The sequence below is a fragment of the Dryobates pubescens genome, chromosome 2, assembly GCF_014839835.1.
Source record: "Dryobates pubescens isolate bDryPub1 chromosome 2, bDryPub1.pri, whole genome shotgun sequence".
In the NCBI taxonomy this organism is placed as follows: Eukaryota; Metazoa; Chordata; class Aves; order Piciformes; family Picidae; genus Dryobates; species Dryobates pubescens.
The window spans coordinates 43,191,381-43,212,463 of record NC_071613.1 but is presented as its reverse complement, the minus strand read 5'-3'; the positions used below and the strand labels follow the sequence as shown (position 1 = coordinate 43,212,463).

Sequence of the window (21,083 nt, the reverse complement as noted above, 5' to 3'; positions counted from 1 at the left end):
ACATGTTAGTTGGAACAGAAGTTTCTGAAAAGTGCTTTGTCTGCTCTGGTCTTGGTTCTGTTAATGCTTACAGGCTATTTCAGAGTGCATACTGTGCCTTGTTAACATGATGACATTAATGTTGTTAACCTTATGGTTATAAAAATAATCTTTTGAAGCAAAAAGGCTGAAATATTGAAACCTTTCTACTCGTCTCTTGTTTTCAAGGCTTTAAGGCTTGTGTTCTCAGGCTTCCTCCCAGCCATCAAGGATACAACTTAACTGGGAGCCACCTGATTCCATGATTGAAGATTAAAATATACCTCAGAAAAGTAGCTTGCATCAGTCATGAGTTGCATGAATTCAGATTAGTCTTCTGCAGGAAGATTTTTATCTGATTTACCAGGCCGGTTCTTGAGAGCAGATTTTTAATGTTTCCAGGTCTGTTTCTTATTCTGTCAGGTAGAAGCTCGAATTTATTTTCCATATACGAGTTGTCTGCCTAGTTTGATGTTTGTCTGGGTGTACTTCAGTGTCCTTAGTTAACACTGTCATACTGGCATTGTTTTAGTAAATATAGAATTCCCAATTAACAGAAATGCGCTTTGTTTTTTATTGCTCCTCCTGCCCAATTGTTTTTCTGCTTACAGAGTTGCTTTTCCTAGCTAAGGCAGGAAAAGAAACATTTTTGGTCTAAACATAAGCATATGGATGTTGGGAGGATTGTTAAAATAATAACTGTGTCCACTTACCTGGAATGACATTCTTGTCTTAGGTCTCTAAGGGCCTCCTTACTTGTGGCTAGTGTCAGCCATATTGCTTATTTATCGTGGTCATAAATGTGTTGTCTAGATTTACACTGCAGAAACTGAACTCATACCCATCATTTAAAATATAGCTTACATAGGTCAATATATATAAGAGAAAGAAGCCAAGGTAATGGTGAGATTCATATCCTGGCAGGCTCAGACCTGGTGAGTCCTTGGACAGATACCTGCTGAGCTCATGTTTTTGGGAATATTCCTCAAAGCTAGTTGTGAAGGGTGATGAGGTGGTTCATGGAATAGTGCCAGAATTAAGCTTTAGGTGTGGGCTGGGGCTGGAGCTGTGGCTGGGTCAGCATGGGAGAACTAGACCTGTAAGGAGAGGGATGGTGAGTGGGACTGAGCGGCTGACTGGGGTTACTGAGCCCAAGTGGAGACTTTTAACAGCTTAGAATGCTCTGCCTGGTGTAGAGAGTGGCGAAGGGGCAAGGACTGTGGCTGGGGCCAGGAGGGAGCAGCTGGGAAACAGAGATGGCTGAGCAAGTAATCCTAATGTTGTGCTCTGCCTGTGTACTTCTGCTTGTGCCCGGGAGTCCTTTGATTTTAAGCACTTAATCATGCTGGGGAGCACATACATGCTCCTTTATCTTGAGTGGGTTCATAAACTTGTTTTCCTGGAGAAACGTATACATGGGGCTGTGTTTGGCAAAAAAGGAGTAAGGAGAAACATTGCCTGTTTCCTTTGGCATCAGTGACTTTGCCTGTGTGTATTCTTGGCTTTTACAGGAGGCTCTTGGCTCTTTAGAGAGCTGGACTTTGCCCACCTAGTTGAGGTTAAGCACGGAGTTCTGATGCACCGAGATGTGTGCTGTCTTTAGCAGTTCTGTGTCTGCCGCTAGCGCAGAGTGCCACGTGGTGGGTGGGAAAGCAGATTTCTCCAGTGCCATCCACCTTCATCTGCACTTGGGAGATTCTCATGAGAGGGATTCAGGTGGTACTTGCAAGTTGTACCCATCTCAGCTGCAGTGATGGTTGAAATGGAGCATATAACAAATGGCTACAGGAGGGCCAGAGCAACTTTAGTACTTTGCAGAGTGTACCTGAAGACCATAGCAGGACATCTTTGTTAGGAAGAGATGTGATTGTAAGCTTTTTTCCCAGTCTGTAGTCACTGCAGAGTAACTGTGTTCTCTAAAGGTGGCAGACAAATAACTGAAAGATTTGAATCTGACATATTAAAGTTTTTAAAACCCAGGAAGCATCTCCTGTCGTTGGGAAGGAAATTTGAGACTCAATTACTTTGCTTTAAAAGGTGCCAGGCTGGTGGTTCAGGCAGGGGAAACTTAGGCCCCTATTTACTGTGGCTCCTGAGCAGCTAGGGCACTCTCTTTTCCCCATTTTACACCTTAGCCAGACCTGAAGGGGTTACATTTAAAAATGAATAATGACTAAATTTATTCGTCATGGTCAAACGATGACAGCTGTTGAGATGCTCCTGTTAGTGCTTCCCAGGGGATAAAGTCAGGCTGGTTCCTAGTGCAAGCCAGGCAGACTCAGCTCATTTTTATCCCAGATTATTTGTCCTGGGTTCCCCTCACTAGCAGGGGATTTCCTTCCTAGAAGTGAACCGAAGTTTCCTGGGCTGAAATGGGTGTTGATGAAAATCCTGCAGAGCTGCAGTCAGAGAAAGAGAACTGAAGGCATAGCTGTTTAAATCCACGTGTGAAGACAGCATGCTTAATGAATACGAAGGGCAACGATTGATTATGTTCTGGACTGAAAGCCGCGGCGCTCTGTGAAGCACTGTTACATCTGGGCACGCTATGGAAAATATGAAGGAATGTTGAGGAAGCTTATTTGCAGGAGGATATGCACTTGTAAGCCTTTTTTTTCTCTCTCTTCTTAAATAATGTATAGGAATTGAAAAATGCAAAGCAAAATTTTCTCTGTTTTTCTGAGACAGTGGAGTGCTGAGCAGACAAAGGCCTCTTTTATAAGGGCATGTCTCTAACGGAGAGTACTATATGGCTTTTATAAATGAGCACTGGGGGAGTCTTGGGATGGGAGAACATCAATAGTTACTTAGAGCATGGCACCGATTCCGCTTCAATGCACCTCTGCTGGAGTCATGAGTTACACCCATGCTGAATTTACCTCCTTGTGATTTGAGAATAGGCTGCAAAATAAAAGAAGGTTGTTCAAATGATTGTTGTGAGCAGGAGCCAGTAAATGGGGAAAAAAAGGCTTTTCAGTGATAATGTTGAATAGCTTGTTTTTCTCTTGTTTTCTGTACTCCTGTGTTCAGTTTTCTTTCTCTTCTTTGTTTCTCTTTCTGACCTGCACACGTGCTGCTGGAGGACCTGATGTGCAGTTCTGAATGTGGCGCTGTCATTCTGCACTGCTCAGATGAGAAAATGCTGCTGAGTTATTGAAGGGAATAACCTGATTTGATAAATATGTAATGCTTAGTTTGTAGACTTAAGGAATAGAAAGACAATTGTAATTGGAACATCCTCAAACTAAGCTGGCTGATTGTTTTTTAGTCATTTTCTTTCTTTCTTTCATTTTTTATTGGTTTTCCCTCCTGCTCTGAAAAGCCTGTTTAAAATGAAGAAAGCAGTTTAGTTGCTAAAATGCTACAGGAGTGCAATCCTTTGGATATCTGTTCATCTGAATTTTTACTAGTTAGGTGAAACAGCAAACCACACCCTCTTCTCCTTTCATGGGGTGAGGCGTTAAAAATGCAGATACAAGAGGAAATGAGTTAACTAAGGCTGCATCTAGAAAGCCTGAAATGTAGCTGATGGAGAATTTTATTACCAGATGAAAGTGATTTTTGAAGTAGTAAAGCATATTTTGTTTTGGATATGACTAAATTTCTTTTGGCTAGTTATGTGTATATTCCAAATAATGGTTTGCTTAACATCAATACAGGAGGTTCTGAAATCAATGCATCTGGGGCAAATGTGGCTTAGAAGTTTCTGTGTTCAAGGTCTGCATAAGTCTTTCAGCATCACTTAACCCCCTTCCTAGAGCCTTCAGAGATGACACGTTTTCAAGTCTTTTTTGGTCTTCCATGGCCTTCCATACAGCTCTCAATAAATAATGTTTACAAAAATAATTCCTCATTGAAGTACACTGTCTTTCAGGGGAAAAACAACTAGTCTTGCTTTTAAAGAACTGCCTGCAGTAGAATGTTTTGGGTGACACACCTCCTAACCTCCCAGAGAGGGGGAAAATGGAGGGGAAGCTAAAAAGGGTGAGGCGGAAAGAAGGCAATTCCCCGCTCCTTCTGGGGATACCAGAAGTGGTAGAGGGTCTTTCTGTGCTGTTTTCTGGTTGTAAATACCTGTATAATGTTGTAAATACTGTGTATTTGTATATATTCATTGCATTCATTCATGTAGAGTGTAGTTTGTGCTTTGTAAATACGGCTTCCATTTGCTTCCGACTGAGTGAGCTGTGCCTCTTGTTAATGTAGTGGGATATTTCTAGACCACCACACAGAATTTCATTCCCTTTCAACCTCCCATCAGTGTATGTTTTTCTGTTACGTGAGAAACAATATTAATCAGTCACACTGGAAAACTGCATTATTAAATCTTGAGTTCCTGTGTTGACAGACTATAATCAAGCAAATTGGTAAGAATCAGGCCAGGCTAAACAATCCTCCTGCAGTGAGATTTACTTTAATTGAATTGAAATAGTATTTTCCAATTGTTTAATCATTGTCATGATTCCCTGAGCTCTAATTATTTTTGAATTGCATCTGACACAGCATACCAGTGCCAACTGGAAGGTAGTACATTCTCCATGGCTGCCTTAGGGCACTGTTAGAGCCCACGTCCTAAATGTGGTTTACGTTCTTAGCTGTGTGACCTTAAATTCCATAATGCGTTCACCTTTGCCTGATCAGCAGCCCAAGTACCTGTCATTATGTTGCCCCTTTCCTTTAGAAACTGCTGCTTTTTTTTTTTAATCTAACCCTTTCCCATATTCCAAGACTTCTTGAACATCTAAAGGATGTGCAAGTTTTTGGATGCTGCTGCCTACCTGCCATTTCAGTGTTGTTCTGTGATTTGGGTGAGGCGTCGTGTGCCTGGGTGCATATAGGAAATGAGGGGTTTGGGTTTTAGATGATCTGTGATGGTTTGCCTGTGTCCAGCTGCTCATAAACCAATACTGCTTTGGGCAGGGAAAACTCTTGAAGGCTGTTGGGCTGAGGACACTACAGGCTTTTCTTTCTGTTCTGCCTCCCTAGAATATGTCTATACTGTTACAAACTTATTGTAGTGCTGTCAGAAAGCTCAACCTGTATGGAATTCCACTCATTATTGACTAACTAGGAGCCTGTATTTGTTACTAGATGTTCCCAGGTGCTTTCTTGAATAGGGATGGAACACCTGCTTGAGTTGCTGCCAAGTGAAATTTTGCAAAGGAGAAGTTCCCAACCTGTTGGAAAGCGGGTGCATACTTTGGACTGTTAGAGAGGGATGGACATGAAGCAGAGCTCAAATCTTGAAGTGTCAAATGAAGTATTAGCATGGAAAGGCTAAGTGGATAAGCTTTCTGGCCCCAATAAATAATTTGTGGTACCAGCTGTCCAAACACTTTGTCACTTAGATCTTAATACTGCAGATTTGAAGTTCTATCTGAAAGCATTCATTGAAAGGGTTTATACATGGTGACGGCAATAGCACAGGGTTGGGTTCAGTGGCCTGGTGGTCATTTGTGAATAACTGGATTTATAGCCTGAAGGTACTGTTGAGATGAGAGCTGATAGTGTGGACCTGAACATGCAGCACGTTTGCATTGTGTGGGCGTGTTCTTTGGGATATCCCTTTGCTTCATTGGACTTGCCATCTGAGTGTGTCTGCTTTTTGACAGATAAAATTTTTGATGATGAAGACTCTGTGGATGGAAACAGACCTTCCTCAGCTAGCTCCTCTACATCTTCAAAGGCCCCTGCAAACTCCCGCAGAGTTGGGATGGGGACTACCCGCAGACTGGGATCTGCAGCTCTGGGCTCCAAGTCTTCAAGTAAGCCGATGGCGTCCATGAACTGACCTTTGTGCAAAGTGTATATTAACGCTCATGCTTGAGCTTATTTCAGGGACTTCCAGACTTGACCTTCCCTCCCCCACCCTGCTCCCAGGATCCAGTAATTTTTCCCTATGAAATCATTTATGTGCAGTTTGTCTGCGTGCTACAACCAGACTTTGGTAGGATGCATGTCCAAGCAGTCTCCTCAGTGCATTTTACATTTGTGAAAGATGAGGCCTCTGTGATGTTGTGCACTGAGGGCTACAAGTAAATCATGTGTACATTTTTGCCTTTATTTCTGCAACTCTTCAGCTGAGCTGAGGCAGACTGCTTACAGTTACATGCTAAACTTCAGCCCATGCAATGTAAAACTGAAGCACTGGCTTTCGTGTAAGACCTTGGGGCATTGCTGTAAAAGAAGGTACAGAAAGAAAAATGAGCACTAATTTGGAGTGTGAGCAAGTCCTACATGTGATTCTAATTTTATATCTGACCTAGAGAAATGGAGAAAGTTCTCTATATCAGATAGTCTTTAATCTGATTAATATTCCAGAGACTATTTATCTCCCATATAGTTTGTCTGTTTGTTCATCTGTCAGATCTGCACCTTCATCTGTTACAGATAGGATTAAATCCTTTAAAATAAACTCTCCCATATAATTAACATATTCTCTTTCATCATTCAGGCTCCGTCCCCTAAATGTTGAGTGACTATTGTAAGGACTTCCCCAAAGTGCCCACAGTGCCTAGATGCTCTTTGAGTGTCTAGTCTGTGCCTCGCATTGAATCTCCCTGTTTTTACTTTCATTACATCTGCAGCACTATGAGGCTGCATGGATTGTGAACTTTCTCCTGATTAGGTGTTTTGATAGCTGCTGGTTTCTTAACCAATTCCCTATTTATAAGAAGATTTAAAAGACTTTTTAATTTGTATGTCAGCAGCCAAAGAGGGAGCAGGTGCTGTGGATGAAGAAGACTTCATTAAGGCATTTGAAGATGTCCCAACAGTTCAGGTAAGCAGGATTACATGTTAAAACAGCACTAAAAAGCAGGTGGGTGAAGGATCTAGTCCCAATCACTGGAAAATGTGCCTTGTTGTGATACCAACAAATCTTCATTGAGGGAAAGGCAATTTAGAAGGTGGGGGGCGGTAAGTTTTAAATGGTGGTATCTGCCAGTATGCAAGGTCCTGAGAAGTAGAGAGAGTGGGTGTGAAAAGGTTGTGGCAATGATATCATAGGAGTGGATGAGGAACTTGAAGTGGACATGTGTGCTCGCACAGTGCAGTCTGGTCACTGAAGTTAGCAGAAGCCTCCATACAATTTAATAAAGCAAAGAAAGGTGATCTGTGTCTCCAGGATTGCTGCTGCTGTGAGTATGATAGCTAGACAGAGCATGTTTGCTGATACATTGTGCTGGATAGATCAAAGGTGTCACATGTCCCCTTCCCTCCAGCAGAGCTTTATTTCTGGGACAGGTGAACAGCACATGTCCACTCATGATCTTCTGTAGGTCTCGACTAATATGACCCCTAGTTGCTGCAGGAATGCTGCTTAAAATTGTGAAAATGGAGTAAAATAATAAAAGATGATCCTTCAGTAATTTTTGATTGAAGGAAATGTTTGTAGATGCTTTGCATTATGCAAAGCCAGCTGTGTCTATGACATTTAAGCATTGAAGCAAAGGGCTTAATGTAGTTGGAAAGTGATCTGATGTTCTTTTGAGTAAATCTTGCATTACTGTGCTACTTTGTATTTAAACGTGCAGATTTATTCCAGCCGGGATCTTGAGGAATCCATAAACAAAATCAGAGAGATACTGTCAGATGATAAGCATGACTGGGAACAGAGAGTGTCGGCGGTAAGTAGCGAACTTAGATGTGAACTTCTGTGAAGAAAACGTTTTTCTGCACTGAGCTTAATCCCATGAAGAGGGTACAGATAGAACCTCAGAGTAAGGATAGAATGTACTTTGTGATAAGCATCTGCTAGGTTATCCCCAAGCTTGGGGAAATGTTTCCTTACGAAACTGAATTGATACCACACAGGAAGGAAGATGTCATTTGATATACCAGAATTTGCGACAGCATCAGGTTGAACTGGAAGTCATGCAGTAAATCCAGATGTAAAGCTAAGACATTTACTAGCAGATGCTGAAGTTTGTTGAAAGTGATACTCAGAATACCTGATGAAGCACTTTGCTTGCAGAGACCTTATTTATACTTTTGCAAAAGGAGGTGTAAAATAATTCAGAAAGAACACACTTAGGTTGTGAATAATGATGACTGGGGGAAATGTGGGAGTGGAAAATCAGATGTTATATGCATGCCAAGACTGAGTTCTGTTTACTGAGGTGAGCTGTGTTTGCATGGTCTGAATAGATGCAGGATCTTATCTACGCTATAGACTTTTCATCACTGGTGTAACAACTTTGACATGTCTTAAATCCTGTATTACAGAACTGAGTGGCAAACTGTGCTGATTCAGCTTATTTCAGGGGTTTTTCTTGCTGTACTGAGTAACAGCTTAAATCAAAGCATGTGCAGATGCCTGAGTATAAATGAGAGCCTGTGAAGGTGTGCATAAGAATGTCTGTAGGATGCAATGGTGATCCTTGTAATAGAAAATATCCCATTTTGATGGGGGTCAAATTTCTACTTCTGTTAGAGACAAGTAATTATTTTAATGAAGTCAGTGGACATATTCTAGATATTTATGTCAGTATTACTCAGATCTGAGTACAAGCCATCCCCTTTAAGTCTGGTCATCTTTTTAATACAATAGTCAGCTGTGAGAGAACTTCAGTTTAGAAGCAGTTGTAAATAGGTGGTTTTAAAGGGGAATGGTTGAGAACTTTCCAGATATCTTTTTGGCTTGAAGTAACATTTGTGTTATTACTAATACAATTTGAGCAGCTACACACCACCCTTCTGGATTCTGATAGCAGTTAGCTAGTGTATTTAGTGTAGTATGTTAAACTGTGAGTTGAAAATAAGATATGAAATAATAAAAATACTTGAAGAACAGAGTTCCTGAATGCATGTTGAGGGCTCTGGAAAACCAAGTATTAGTGCTGAACATAACTCTACTTGTATTTACTGCTCGTTAACAGTCACTACTTTCCTTTATGGTGCTAACAGTTAAAAAAGATCCGGTCCCTACTTTTGGCTGGAGCTGCAGAATATGATAACTTCTTTCAACACTTAAGACTCTTGGATGGAGCATTTAAATTATCTGCTAAAGACCTCCGGTCACAAGTAGTACGAGAGGCTTGTATCACATTAGGGTAAGTTGACTTTCCAAATGCACTTGAAATGTGGTGCAGAAAAAAGGAACAGATGCTGGTTAAAACATATTTAGGATGTAACTTATGCTGCAGGTACTACATAGTCATGGGTACAAGAAGATTTTGCTACAGCTTTGTTTTGAACCCTGTCAAAGGGACCTTGACAGGCTGGAGAGGTGGGCACACGACAGCCTCATGAAGTTCAACAAGTCAAAATGCAAGGTCCTGCATCTGGGTCGGGGCAATTGTGTCCAGAGAAGGGCCACAAGGATGGTTAGAGGGCTGGAGCACTTGTCCTATGAGGACAGACTGAGGGAGTTGGGGCTGTTCAGTCTGAAGAAGAGAAGGCTCTGAGGAGACCTTATTGTGGCCTTCCAGTATCTTAAGGGCGCCTACAAGAAAGCTGGTGAGGGACTTTTTAGGGTGTCAGGTAGTGATAGGACTAGGGGGAAAGGCAAAAAAGTAGAAATGGGCAGATTCAGAATGGACGTTAGGAAGAAGTTCTTCACCATGAGGGTGATGAGACACTGGAAGAGGTTGCCAGGGGAAGTGGTAGAAGCCCCATCCCTGGAGGTTTTTAAGGCCAGGCTGGATGTGGTTCTGAGCAACCTGCTCTAGTGTGAGGGGTTCCTGCCCATGGCAGGCGGGATTGGAACCAGATGATCCTTGAGGTCCCTTCCAACTCTAACAATTCTATGATTCTATGTCCATGAGAACAACTAAATTTTGTTCTACCCAACTGTGTTCCTGAGTTTTAAACAATGTCTATTTGAGATACGCTGTGTGAATAAGCAAGCTATGCGTTCATGCAGCGAGAAAGGAAAGGACTGAAGAATAAACCAGGAAATCTATATATGCTCTCTTCTAGTCTGAATTGAGTTAGCTTTTATTTTTGATGGGTTATCCTTTGTGAGATGCATCAGGAAAAAAGACACTGCAGTGTTTCTAACAGCTTCTCTAAAATTTGTGGGTATTAAGGCAAAATAGGCAGGTTCAGATGATATAAACTAACAAGTTCAGTAACATTTATTCTTTAAGCATAATCCAATTTCAGAATAAATTTTGAGCTGTGCTAGTTATTTTGTTTTGTGCTGAACTTACTTTTCCAGAGTTCAGATGAACACAGAATGCTAGTTTGAAGTGAAAGTAACTTATTTTTTGAAACAGTGTTCTTTGTCCTTCGGAAAGCAGGGGACAGTTGCAAGTATAGAGATGTCAGATGTGCTTATGTCAGATGTTCTGTAGAAGTCTGACAAGCTTAATTCTCAGCACACTTACCAGGATGACTTCATTCTGTTTTCCAGACATTTGTCATCGGTTCTGGGAAACAAGTTTGACCATGGGGCAGAAGCCATCATGCCAACAATTTTTAATCTAATTCCAAATAGTGCCAAAGTTATGGCCACTTCTGGTGTTGTAGCAGTTAGATTGATCATTCGAGTAAGTATACACCAAAAGAGAACAATGTTTTGATTTGCAAATACTATGTCATTTCTGAGGAACTATGAATGTTGCTGCAATGAAAATTAGACTAAGTGCCTAATCTGCTTTTCTGATTGTGCTGGGTTCTGTGCTCTCAAATGTCACGCAGCCTTGTATAGATGATGATAGTTAAGCCCTGCCAAAATAGCAGGAAAAACGTTTCTTTGCAGAGGGAGCAAACTTTTTTTCTTTGAATGTGTTACAGAATAGGTTTATTCTCTTAATTTTGCTCTAAAACTCATGATTCATTGTGGATGCTGTAGATAGCCTGATATCTTTCAAATTGTCACCACTGAGTTTAGATCCTCTTGCAGTGACTTCAACTACTTGACTTGCTGGAGTCTGTCATAATAGAAGAAAAGAAAAGAAAATATCTTTTAAAGAAATCTTAACAGATAAAATACATCATAATTTTCAATAATAAAAATATCTGTATCTGTTAGTGTCCTTTATTTAACAGTTTTAAGAGTTGAACAAAAATACCTGCATGCTGGTCTCAGGTGGTTGAACAAGATGGCCTTTCACTCTGTGGAACTGTGGGGTAAAGATTTCTTTCTGTTTCTGTTGTTTTCTTCTAGCATACGCACATCCCTCGATTAATACCCATCATAACCAGTAATTGTACCTCCAAGTCTGTTGCAGTTAGAAGGTGAGCACTTAGTTTGAATTTATTCTCTCTCTTACCTTTGAGTTCATGCTGCAGACATGCATGTGTGTGTTGTTATTCATAACAAGGGCTGATGCACACACTTACTGAAGAATGCATCTCATTCTCCCCTGTGAGTTAGGTTTGAATTCAGCATCAGCTATCTTGTATAAGAAGTGGCAATGCAGTGAAAGGTCACTGTTTCTGAAAAGAGAAATATTTTTAGACTAATCTTTGTGCTTAGTTGCTGTTACATCATGTTATTTTGGCTTCTTCACAGACTTTTTCTGACTCCCCACTGCTAGCCATTATAGTGACATGTTTTTCCTGAGCCAGTCAGCAGAAGTAGAATTCTGTGACAGCATTATTTGGAAGTCGGACTGGATGTGGTCCTCTCTGCACTCTCTGTACATCAAAGCGTACTTCAGTCCACTGCATTCCTGCCTGGTCCATGTAGATTAGCTTATTCTCTTCCAAGCTAGACAAAAAGAAAGGCTTTGTGGTTGGCTGATTTGATGACAAACATTGAAAAAACAACAGCACACTTCTGCACCTTAGTGTCTTGAAATGAGGAAAGGAGATTAAAGCTGAAAAGATCTGTCTCCACATGAAACCAAGTGTGAAGTTTTTGTACGAAGCCTGAACTGGCAGGTACCAAAGTATGGTTAACGTGCACCTTCTGGGCCTGTATCCTGTTCAGTGTAAAAGGGGGCTTTCTGGATTGCTTTGTGTCAAGCCTTCTCTTCAGACTTCTCTCTAGCAAGCTGCCTCCAGTTACTACTGCATGCTTTTTATTGCTGTTCATAGAGATGTTGATGTGTTTATTGTGGTCATTACTGAATCTTAATGTCCCCAAAAGCTTCTTAACAATGGCTGTTGCTCAGAAGCAGGTATGACAAAGTCAGTGTGCCTCTGATAGCTTTCAGAATCCAGCATTTCTTATCTCTTTTTCTTGCAGGCGCTGTTTTGAGTTTTTAGATTTACTGTTGCAGGAGTGGCAAACACACTCTCTAGAAAGGTAAGCTCTGAAAATAAGTGGTTTAATTCTCTCCTCCTTGTGTCCCTGGGAGGTTAATTCTGGAGAAAGGATAATCTAGGAGGTGAGATTATGTCAGGTAGCTCCAGAGATATCTTTGCCACAGAGGAAGCATGTACATACATGCACGCACACTGCTTGTCCCTGTAGTTCTGGCAGTTGGAATTCAGCAAATCTGTCTCCTGTGGCAGCCTATTTATTTTCAAAAATTTCATTTTGCACTCTGAAGTGAGATAATGAGATGAAGGCTACTACAGTAGCTCCTATAGGCTTCTACAGTACTTCAGAATAATGAACAGTGAAAATAATTGTGCAAGAAGAGACTGGGACACCATTTCCTTAGCTCTAGACTGTGCAAGTCTGTTTCAGTGTTAAGAGGGTGTTGTTCTACCCAGGCAGTGTCAGTAGCTAACTAAAGACTGAACTGTGAAGAATATTGCTTGCCTTTTGCTAGTAAGCAGTGGGGGTGATGCGAAACTGACTTATTTATATGAGAGTAAATAAATTAAAGGCTCCAAATGATCCTACATTGAAATGGCAGGATGTGATGAACTTTTTGGTACTGGAGACAAAGGCAAAATCAAATTCATAATTTGTTTATAAGTGTGGCACATCTTTCTGAACTACTGGATAATGTTTTCCTTCTTATTTCAGACACATATCGGTGTTAGCTGAAACAATAAAGAAGGGAATTCATGATGCAGACTCTGAGGCCAGGATAGAGGCAAGAAAGTAAGTATGGAAGATCTTTTACATTTTTGTTATGGAAGTATTTAGATATAATGGGGTTGTGTTCATCTGAATAGAGCTCTGTTGGAACATTGTTCTTCAGAATAGGGATTCTGTTAAACATGAAATCAACAGAAAATAAATTTTATTAATCTAAATGTCGTGTTATGAGCAGAGAACTGTTTAAATCCTTTTTGAAGGCAACATGTCTATCACTGAAAAATACAGTGGGCACTGAGTATAAAGTGACCGGTTAAGCTGAATGGACAGCAAGGAGAATGGCATGAGTCTTCAGAGAGCATGCTTAAACTGTCCCTTCCCACGTTTCTTAATTAACAGTGTAGCTGATTGTATGACAGAAATTTGTTTCCTTCTAGTGATGTGAGAATGCATGCGACTTCTCTAAGGACTGGCTGTCATGCACATACAACTCTTGATTCATTCAAGCTAACATTCTTACTCTTAAACTGACCATTAGTTGCCCCCTGAAAAGTGCTGAAGGTCTTCATCGTCTTTATGATGACAGTGAAAGCTATCAGCCAGCAGATTTGGACTTCCTTCACATTAAACCACTCTTTTGTTTTCAGCATGGCACTGATTAGAAGTTTATAGGAACATCTCTTTCCTTTTCCTTGTCATTTCTTCCCCAAAAGGGTCGATAGCCTCAACTCGGTACAGAAGATTTGTCTCTGTAACATTGTAGGGGAGCTGTTTGCTAAGGGAGAAAACCCCACCAGCTGGAGCTTTCCTGAATCAGGGCCATGTATGTGTGCTCTGTTTTTGGCATACTTACGTATCTATTGAGCACAATACTTAATAGATACTCAAGTTATCTATTGAGTCCCAAGCTTAGTATCAGTCTAGTGAGTACTACCATCTCCCATGCACAGCAGAGGGGTGAGAGTTTCTTCTGTAATAGAGCTTTATTGGCTACTTGTGTTTTTACAGCACACAAAATGGTGCATTTCTCTCTTCTTATTTTCATTTGTCTTCTCACTGGCTGTTTGAGCAATAGAATGAGTGATGTGTGTGTACTAGGGGAAGCAAATGTTGAAATGGCTGAGTACATGAACCCCCTAATGCCTCAAAATGGCTCTAACTGTATCTGTGCTCCACTGCCCCCTAAAACATGACAAGGAAATGTTAATCATACTGTGCCTTGTTCCCAGGTGTTACTGGGGTTTCCACAGTCACTTCAGCCGAGAGGCAGAGCATTTGTATCACACCTTGGAGTCTTCTTACCAGAAGGCCCTGCAGTCACATTTGAAGAACTCTGACAGCATTGTGTCCTTACCACAATCGGATCGCTCCTCTTCCAGCTCCCAGGAGAGTCTCAAGTAAGCCGTCCAGTGCCACTGCCTCTTGCTATAAACAACTGCAAGTAGCTCCATTGAACTGGAGGGAGCCATCATGTTGCATTGTACGCGCATTGCGTTGTCTCATCTGGCCTTTTTTTGGCCTCAACACTTGGTTACTCCAAAATACTATTTGTTTTGGACAACATTGTATTGAAAAACTTGACTCCAAAAATGATCGTCTAGGATTTTTTTGTGTGTGCTCAGCAAATACTGTTAATGGTTCCTTGTGGGTGTGCTTAAAACAATGCTTGGTTTGAAATTCTGTGTTTAGCATTAATCCTAGAGGTGTAAGTCTGCCTCTTAGAATCATCATACAATCATAGAATCAAAAAGGTTGGAGAAGACCTCAAAGATCATCAAGTCCAACCTGTCATCCAGGACCTCATGACTACTAAACCATGGCTTTAAGTGCCATGTCCAATCCCTTTTTGAACACCTCCAGGGACAGTGACTCCACCACCTCCCTGGGCAGCCCATTCCAACAGCTAACAACTCTCTCTGTGAAGAACTTTCTCCTCACCTCAAGCCTAAACTTCCCCTGGCACAGTTTGAGACTGTGTCCTCCTGTTCTGGTGCTCTTTCCATGTAAGAGGAAAGAAATGACTAAACTAAACGTAACTGCGAAGTGAATATGCAGCTCTTCTGCTGAGGGTATGTGTTCTAGCTTCTTTTAGAGATACAGTCAACTTAGGCTCCAGGTGTCTGCAATTCAGGTGTAAGACCTGTATGAAAAATACTCATCATTTGTTAGTGGAAATTCTTAAATCTACAAATCCTTTAAAAAAAAAAAATCTTACTGAAATAAGGTGCCTACTAATGTTTGGGGTTTTTCTTAGTGCTTTTGTAATGGATTTCATGGTGATGCTGCTGTTATTCCTAATAAGCTTGTTAGTCTATTCATCTCATTCATCTCATGCTTTTTTGGCTGCACACCTGAGCAGGAGGCCAGAGGTGAAAGCAGCCGTGCTCTCCTTCAGTGCCTCACTGAGAGATTGGAGGTGGGCAGCCCTTTGGTTTCATCCTTCATTGGCTTTTCCCAACCCCTTCAGTAGGAAACAACATCCTTACAGATGGGAATAGAGAGGTTTGGGGAGAAATTATGACTGTGCTTATCCCAAGAAAGGTTGGACCAGATGATCCTTGAGGTCCCTTCCAACCTGTGTTCAAGGATTCTAAGGATTCTATATATATATATATATAAATATATATATATAACATTTCCTACTGACTTAGTCATGTACTGGTGGAACAGAGTAGCACTGCTACTGATGACTATGAGTGACTAGTTTTCTTTTAATAAATATTTGTTTTGACTTCTAGCCGTCCATTGTCTGCCAAAAGAAGTCCTACTGGAAGTACTGCGTCTAGAGGTGAGAACAGGAGCTGAACAATGTGCTCAGGTGTTGCTGAGGAAGTGTGATATGAGAATGAGAATTTCAGACACTGTGATATGCAAAGAGCAACCTTGATTGCTATTTATTTGTCCTTAAAATGGCAACTTAGTATGTGAAAGTTTTAATTAGTTTTGGTTATATGCCACTTTCTGGGCAGCAGCTATTGATATAATATGGTGCTTTTGAAAATTAGCAAATCTGTTATTGCTTGCACTTGAAGGGAAGACAAAAAAGCTTTGAAAATTGTAGTCAAGGTATATTTAGCTTTACAATAGCTGGATTAAACTACTGCTGATGCTAAGACATACAGCTGCATAGTCTAATGGTGCCTTCAGCTTTGTCATTTGTTCTCTTTGGTTTCAGCATTTCATCGTCTGTACACGAGTCCTACAGTGTGAAATTCCATCTCATTGCTAATTGTTTTACTGTTGGATGGAATATTTAGGCACAGCTTTCCTGTCCTAAGTTAAATGCATTCAATAAATAATACATTTTTATACAGAATATAATAAACAAAATTGTTTTTTGGTGGAAGTTGCCTTCTACACCTGACCAAGACTGGGTCCTCGCTGGTTTATCTGCACACATTATTGAGACCTTTGATTCAAGGAGATACTGTTCTGTAACCTACTTGATTGTGCACACAAATGCATGTTTGCTTGCAGCTGAATAGTCAAGCTTCATGCTTAAGAGGCTAAGCATCATCAAGTGATGGGAACAGCAATCCTCATGAGAAGATGAGGTGTTGGGGAGGAAGTTAGAACCTGGACTTAGAGGACCTGCAGGTCTGTTTTGGCCAGCAACTCAGAAGCTGGTGGTGGGTACTGTGGCTGAACTTTCCCATCTAGGTTCTGGTACATATTTCTTCATTACTGAACCATCAGCCTTTTTTATCTCAGCATTGAGGTTAGTCACTGATAAAGTTCTGAGAGGTAGCATCAGGTCAGCATTGAAATATCTTTGCAGGCAGTGTGGGGAAGCCCACATTGCCCTGATAAAGCATTCTTAGTTGAGGTATTTCAGTGTCAGCACGGAGTGTTAAAAATAGTACATTAAACTGCTTGTCAGGCTCTTTGAAGCAAACAGCTCAAAAAAAAATTAATCTTCTTTATTCTGGATCTCCCACTCCCATCTGCAGCATCTACAGTAAGTACAAAATCTGTGTCAACACCAGGATCTCTGCAGCGATCCCGCAGTGACGTCGATGTGAATGCAGCAGCTAGTGCCAAGTCAAAAGTGACGTCTTCTGGAGCATCTACCCCCTTCAGTTCTGCTGCAGCCTTGCCCCCAGGCTCGTACGCATCACTAGGTAAATCTACAAGTTGTACTCTTGCAGTTAGCTTTCTTTACTAGCAGAAAGCACCTCGTAGTTTTATTTGAATACTAAACTCTACCTAGAAGAACATGTCTTTGAGATAGTTACCAGTTCTCTAGCATCAGTGTGTGATCTCTTGGAATTAGGGAAAAAATTTGCAACAGAGCTAACCTGAAGTAGCTTCTTAGTTTTTGAATGGTGTAATAGGCTTCATCTCACTCTTCTGGGGAAGAGCAGATCTTACTACGATTCTGGGATGTTGTTGATGAAAATACTTGCTGCTCAATCCCTTTTGATACCTTCCTTTCTCTCTTCTTTCTCTTCTTCCTTCCCTGCATTCCTGAAACTGGTTTTCCATTGGTTGTTTTATGCATTGAATAGTACATCTTAGCTGAGTTTGATCACTTTGGTTTACAAAACAGAAAGGTGCAGAAGTGAAGAGCACGGGAGTCAGCCTTCTGGTTTCATCACATAGGATATGTGTGTCTGTTCCTTATGCTGGCTCTCTTGGAATTACAGTCTTATGTCACTTTTATTCTCTCAAAGCATCATATATCACTTTCAGGTGCCTCAGGGCTTCTTACAACAAAGTTTACATTGCATCTTTCTGCCATTGAAGGAGGCGTAGAGGAAGAAATGCAAGATGGTGATTGACACTTATTTGCAGATCTTCAACTCACTTAGGGGCAGAGCTGATCATCTGAGCTAGCCTCTCATTCTGTTGGTTTAATACTAATCTAATTACAGGCTTTTCATCAATTTACCTTTACAAGAGGCAGAAAAAAATCAGTGATCTTGATTTAAGCTGTGTAGATTGTCTTCATTGAATCAGATGAGAGGTTATTTCTTACTGTTAGGGCATTTGGTCTTTAGTCTGAATAAATATGCTTGGTTTATAGGGATGGTTCTATAGATTCCTTTTGTAGGCAGGTTTCTTTCATATCTGAAATATTTTACCTTGGCTTACATATGTTGGTCATATTTGGTTCAGAAGTGGACTTCTTATTCTGATTTAAATTGTTCATACTTCATTCAAGACACAGATACATTGCAGTGAAAACACACTGTGGATTATGAAGTTGATCACACGGTAGTGTGCTTTCAAGCTTACAGATGGAACTGTCTTTCATTCGTGCTGCATACTAGCTTCTGTGGCAGAACGACTATCAAACAATCTTAACATCACAAGGAAGAACAGAAGAGGGGGAGAAGTATCTGCTAAAGTTGGCTTTGTCCTTGAAGCCAGGAGACTGAGTATGGTCTTAGTCTTGCTCTTAAAAAGGCCTGTAGGAGAAAAGCAGCAAATATACTCTAAGTAGTGCAAATGTGGCTGCTCCTGAAGGAGCCTGATTTCCTTGGGAGCTAGTAAGGACATTTGTCACCTGTGCATTCCCATGAGAGAAATGGTGAGGCAAACAACGAACGTGAAGTTTCACAAAGGTTGGTTGCTGCAGGAGGGGAAACCTGCAAGCATGTTTTTCAGATAAATCAAGCTTTGTTTTGCTGTGTAGTCAAACTTTTTTCATTTCTTTGTGTTAATTTTCTTCACATATTTCTATGGCTATTATATAGTGCCCACTTTCGTTGCTGATACTCCTTTTCCCTATTAACCCTTTCCTTATTTTTTTTTTTAATTTGCCTAAAGATGGTACTACCACTAAAGCTGAGGGTAAGCAGTCTCTCTGTGTAACTGAGGTGTCCAAAGTCGTACCACCCTACCTGGTCTCTGTTTTCAAAGTGTTACCTGGTTCTCATCCATGTTCACTGGTGACCTGCATGAAGTGTTGCATGGTTGTCCTGCTCATTTTGATGCCATGGGATATTCTTCACTTTCTCTTGGAGCTCCTTCCTGCTAGTCACCCTTTATGACTTCTCATCACAAAGTCATTTATGGGTTTCTGCATTTAAAGCACTGGTTCTGGTTGAAGATGACCTGTGCACGGATTAAAAAATGAACAAAGCACCCCCAAAAACTCAAACCACAGTGGTTGCGTTTTCTTACTCCACAATGTGTGAAGGTTTGCTGTGTTTTTCCATCCAAAGCACAGGTTGCAACTGCTAAATGCTTTTTTGGGAAGAGACTGGGCGGCGAGAGAATTGAATGAGATGATCACATGGCAGAAAAATGAGGGCAGTAAACAATGATCTCTAGGGAAGGAATATTTAGTCACCCTCTTGAAACCTGAGCTCTCTTTGTTGTTAACTGAGCGAGATGGCTCACATGTAAGACTGTTGAAGGAAGGGAGCTTTTTTCCCCAAAACACTGAGCCTGCTAGTTTGGGAGGGCTCCCAGTCTGTTTCTCTGGCTCATTGTCAGAGCTTGTTCTTTCTCAAGAGAAAAAGATCATGGGGAAATCACTTTTTCTGAGATAGAGAGGGGCTGAAAACAGGAATGTCTTCTACACAGAATGACGACCCCACACATGCCCTCAGCAAGTCTCTTTAAGGGATCTATTACTGTCTTGTGCTCATATTCTTGATGGCTGCTTGTATTTGGATGTGGTGGTCTCAGAAGTGCCACTGTGCCATTGTGGCTTGTGTTTTTCTCCTTACAATTACAGATGCATTGATTTATTATTTAGAGGGAAAGATCTCTCATTTTCAGAACCGGTACTTTGTGTTGAGATGAACTGGCTCTGTGTCACGGGCAAGTCTTTGTGCTTTGTCAGTGCCAAGAAAGGAAGTTTGCCTAAACACCTGCATTTCTAAAGCAACACTGAATTAAATGAAAGCTTCAAATCGTTGTAATACTGAGCTTTTTTCATTGTTGACCATTCTTTTTTTCCACTCTTCCTTTCTTCCCAGTTCTCAAACTATTTTTTTTTTGGGAGGGGGAGGTGTGCTATTTTTGAAACATTGAATAGTAAATTGATTAAATAGTGTTGGATGATAGGTTGGACTCGATGATCTCAAAGGTCTTTTCCAACCTGGTTGATTCTATTCTATTCCTATTCTATTCTATATGCTGTGCAGTTCTAAATCCTCTCCTAGGCTGTAATATTTGTGGAGGCCTGTTTCAGCATTCATTCTCTGGAACTGTTAAATATTTTACTGTCATAATGTAAATAGGTGGAGTTTTTATTTGAGGTTTTTTTTTTTTCTTTTTCAATTCAGCTACATTGGAAGCAGATTGGATTTGGTAAAATTCTGTAATAGAAACCAGCAAATTGCTTGGGGGTAAAGATTGTGAGACAAACTTTCAGAAGAAGAGCTTGAATAGCACTTTTAGCTGGCAGATTCTCTTATTTGGGATAGTGAGGATCAGAGAGAATTACAATAATGTGTCACACTGCAGCCAGAGCACTTGGAGGATGGGTTTAATTACTGTTAGAAACTCTTCATCTTTGTTTTGCTTTGAGACAGGTGAGGGAAAACCAGCCTTTGTTCAGGATTCAGTGTCCTACAGATGAGAGCTGAGAAAGGTCTTGTTCCAACTCTCTGATCTTAAAGAGTTTGTCAGCAACTACAGGGAAGACAAAGCTTCATATTCTTGAAGCCAAAATAAAAGGGGTGGGGGCAGATGAAGAGAAAAACACTCTCCTGCTCTGGGAGAATCTGTGGAAGAATTCTTGGAACTCTTCCTTTCTGTAGAAGAGCTCTTGGAACATAAAGCAGAAATTTCATCCACACTTGTGCCCCTGAGGATTTTTTGCAAGCCACCAGTAGGTAGTTTAAGAACAAATCCCTCTGGGTTTTGTGTGATTCAGCTTGACATTAAATCTGCAGTCTGGTTCCCATCACAGCTTTCTGTAACTACAGTATAAAAGTTCTGCACCTTCCCCTCAGCCAGGAGCCAGCATTGTGTGAACTTGGCAGTTTCCATCTGCTTTGCCCTTAGTTCTCCTCAGTGTTTTGTTCTTGAGCCAGACATCTCAAAATGGGAGCAAAACAGTGTGGGTTATACCAGTGACAAGAACACAAGTTAAAAGCTGAGTGTCAGTCCTTTGGTTTTAAGCAATGTCATCCCAGCTGACAAACACTTCCTCATGTAAAGGTAGTGTGAGTCTGTGTACCACCTAAATCTGTGCAGGTCTTCTGCTGTTTCCATGCTG

The 21,083-nt window shown here is 40.9% G+C and overlaps 1 protein-coding gene across 1 annotated transcript in view; it reads left to right on the top strand.

The window, feature by feature from the left end:
• Window positions 1–21,083, top strand: part of CLASP1 (cytoplasmic linker associated protein 1) — a 181,951-nt gene that overhangs the window by 84,200 nt on the left and 76,668 nt on the right. The window contains exons 9-20 of the mRNA XM_054176222.1: window positions 5,631–5,783; window positions 6,726–6,799; window positions 7,554–7,646; window positions 8,926–9,071; window positions 10,376–10,511; window positions 11,132–11,202; window positions 12,158–12,217; window positions 12,890–12,967; window positions 14,134–14,301; window positions 15,643–15,692; window positions 16,855–17,025; window positions 18,677–18,700. Of these exons, the coding sequence (XP_054032197.1) occupies window positions 5,631–5,783; window positions 6,726–6,799; window positions 7,554–7,646; window positions 8,926–9,071; window positions 10,376–10,511; window positions 11,132–11,202; window positions 12,158–12,217; window positions 12,890–12,967; window positions 14,134–14,301; window positions 15,643–15,692; window positions 16,855–17,025; window positions 18,677–18,700 (1,224 nt within the window). The remainder of the gene's footprint in view (window positions 1–5,630; window positions 5,784–6,725; window positions 6,800–7,553; window positions 7,647–8,925; window positions 9,072–10,375; window positions 10,512–11,131; window positions 11,203–12,157; window positions 12,218–12,889; window positions 12,968–14,133; window positions 14,302–15,642; window positions 15,693–16,854; window positions 17,026–18,676; window positions 18,701–21,083) is intronic.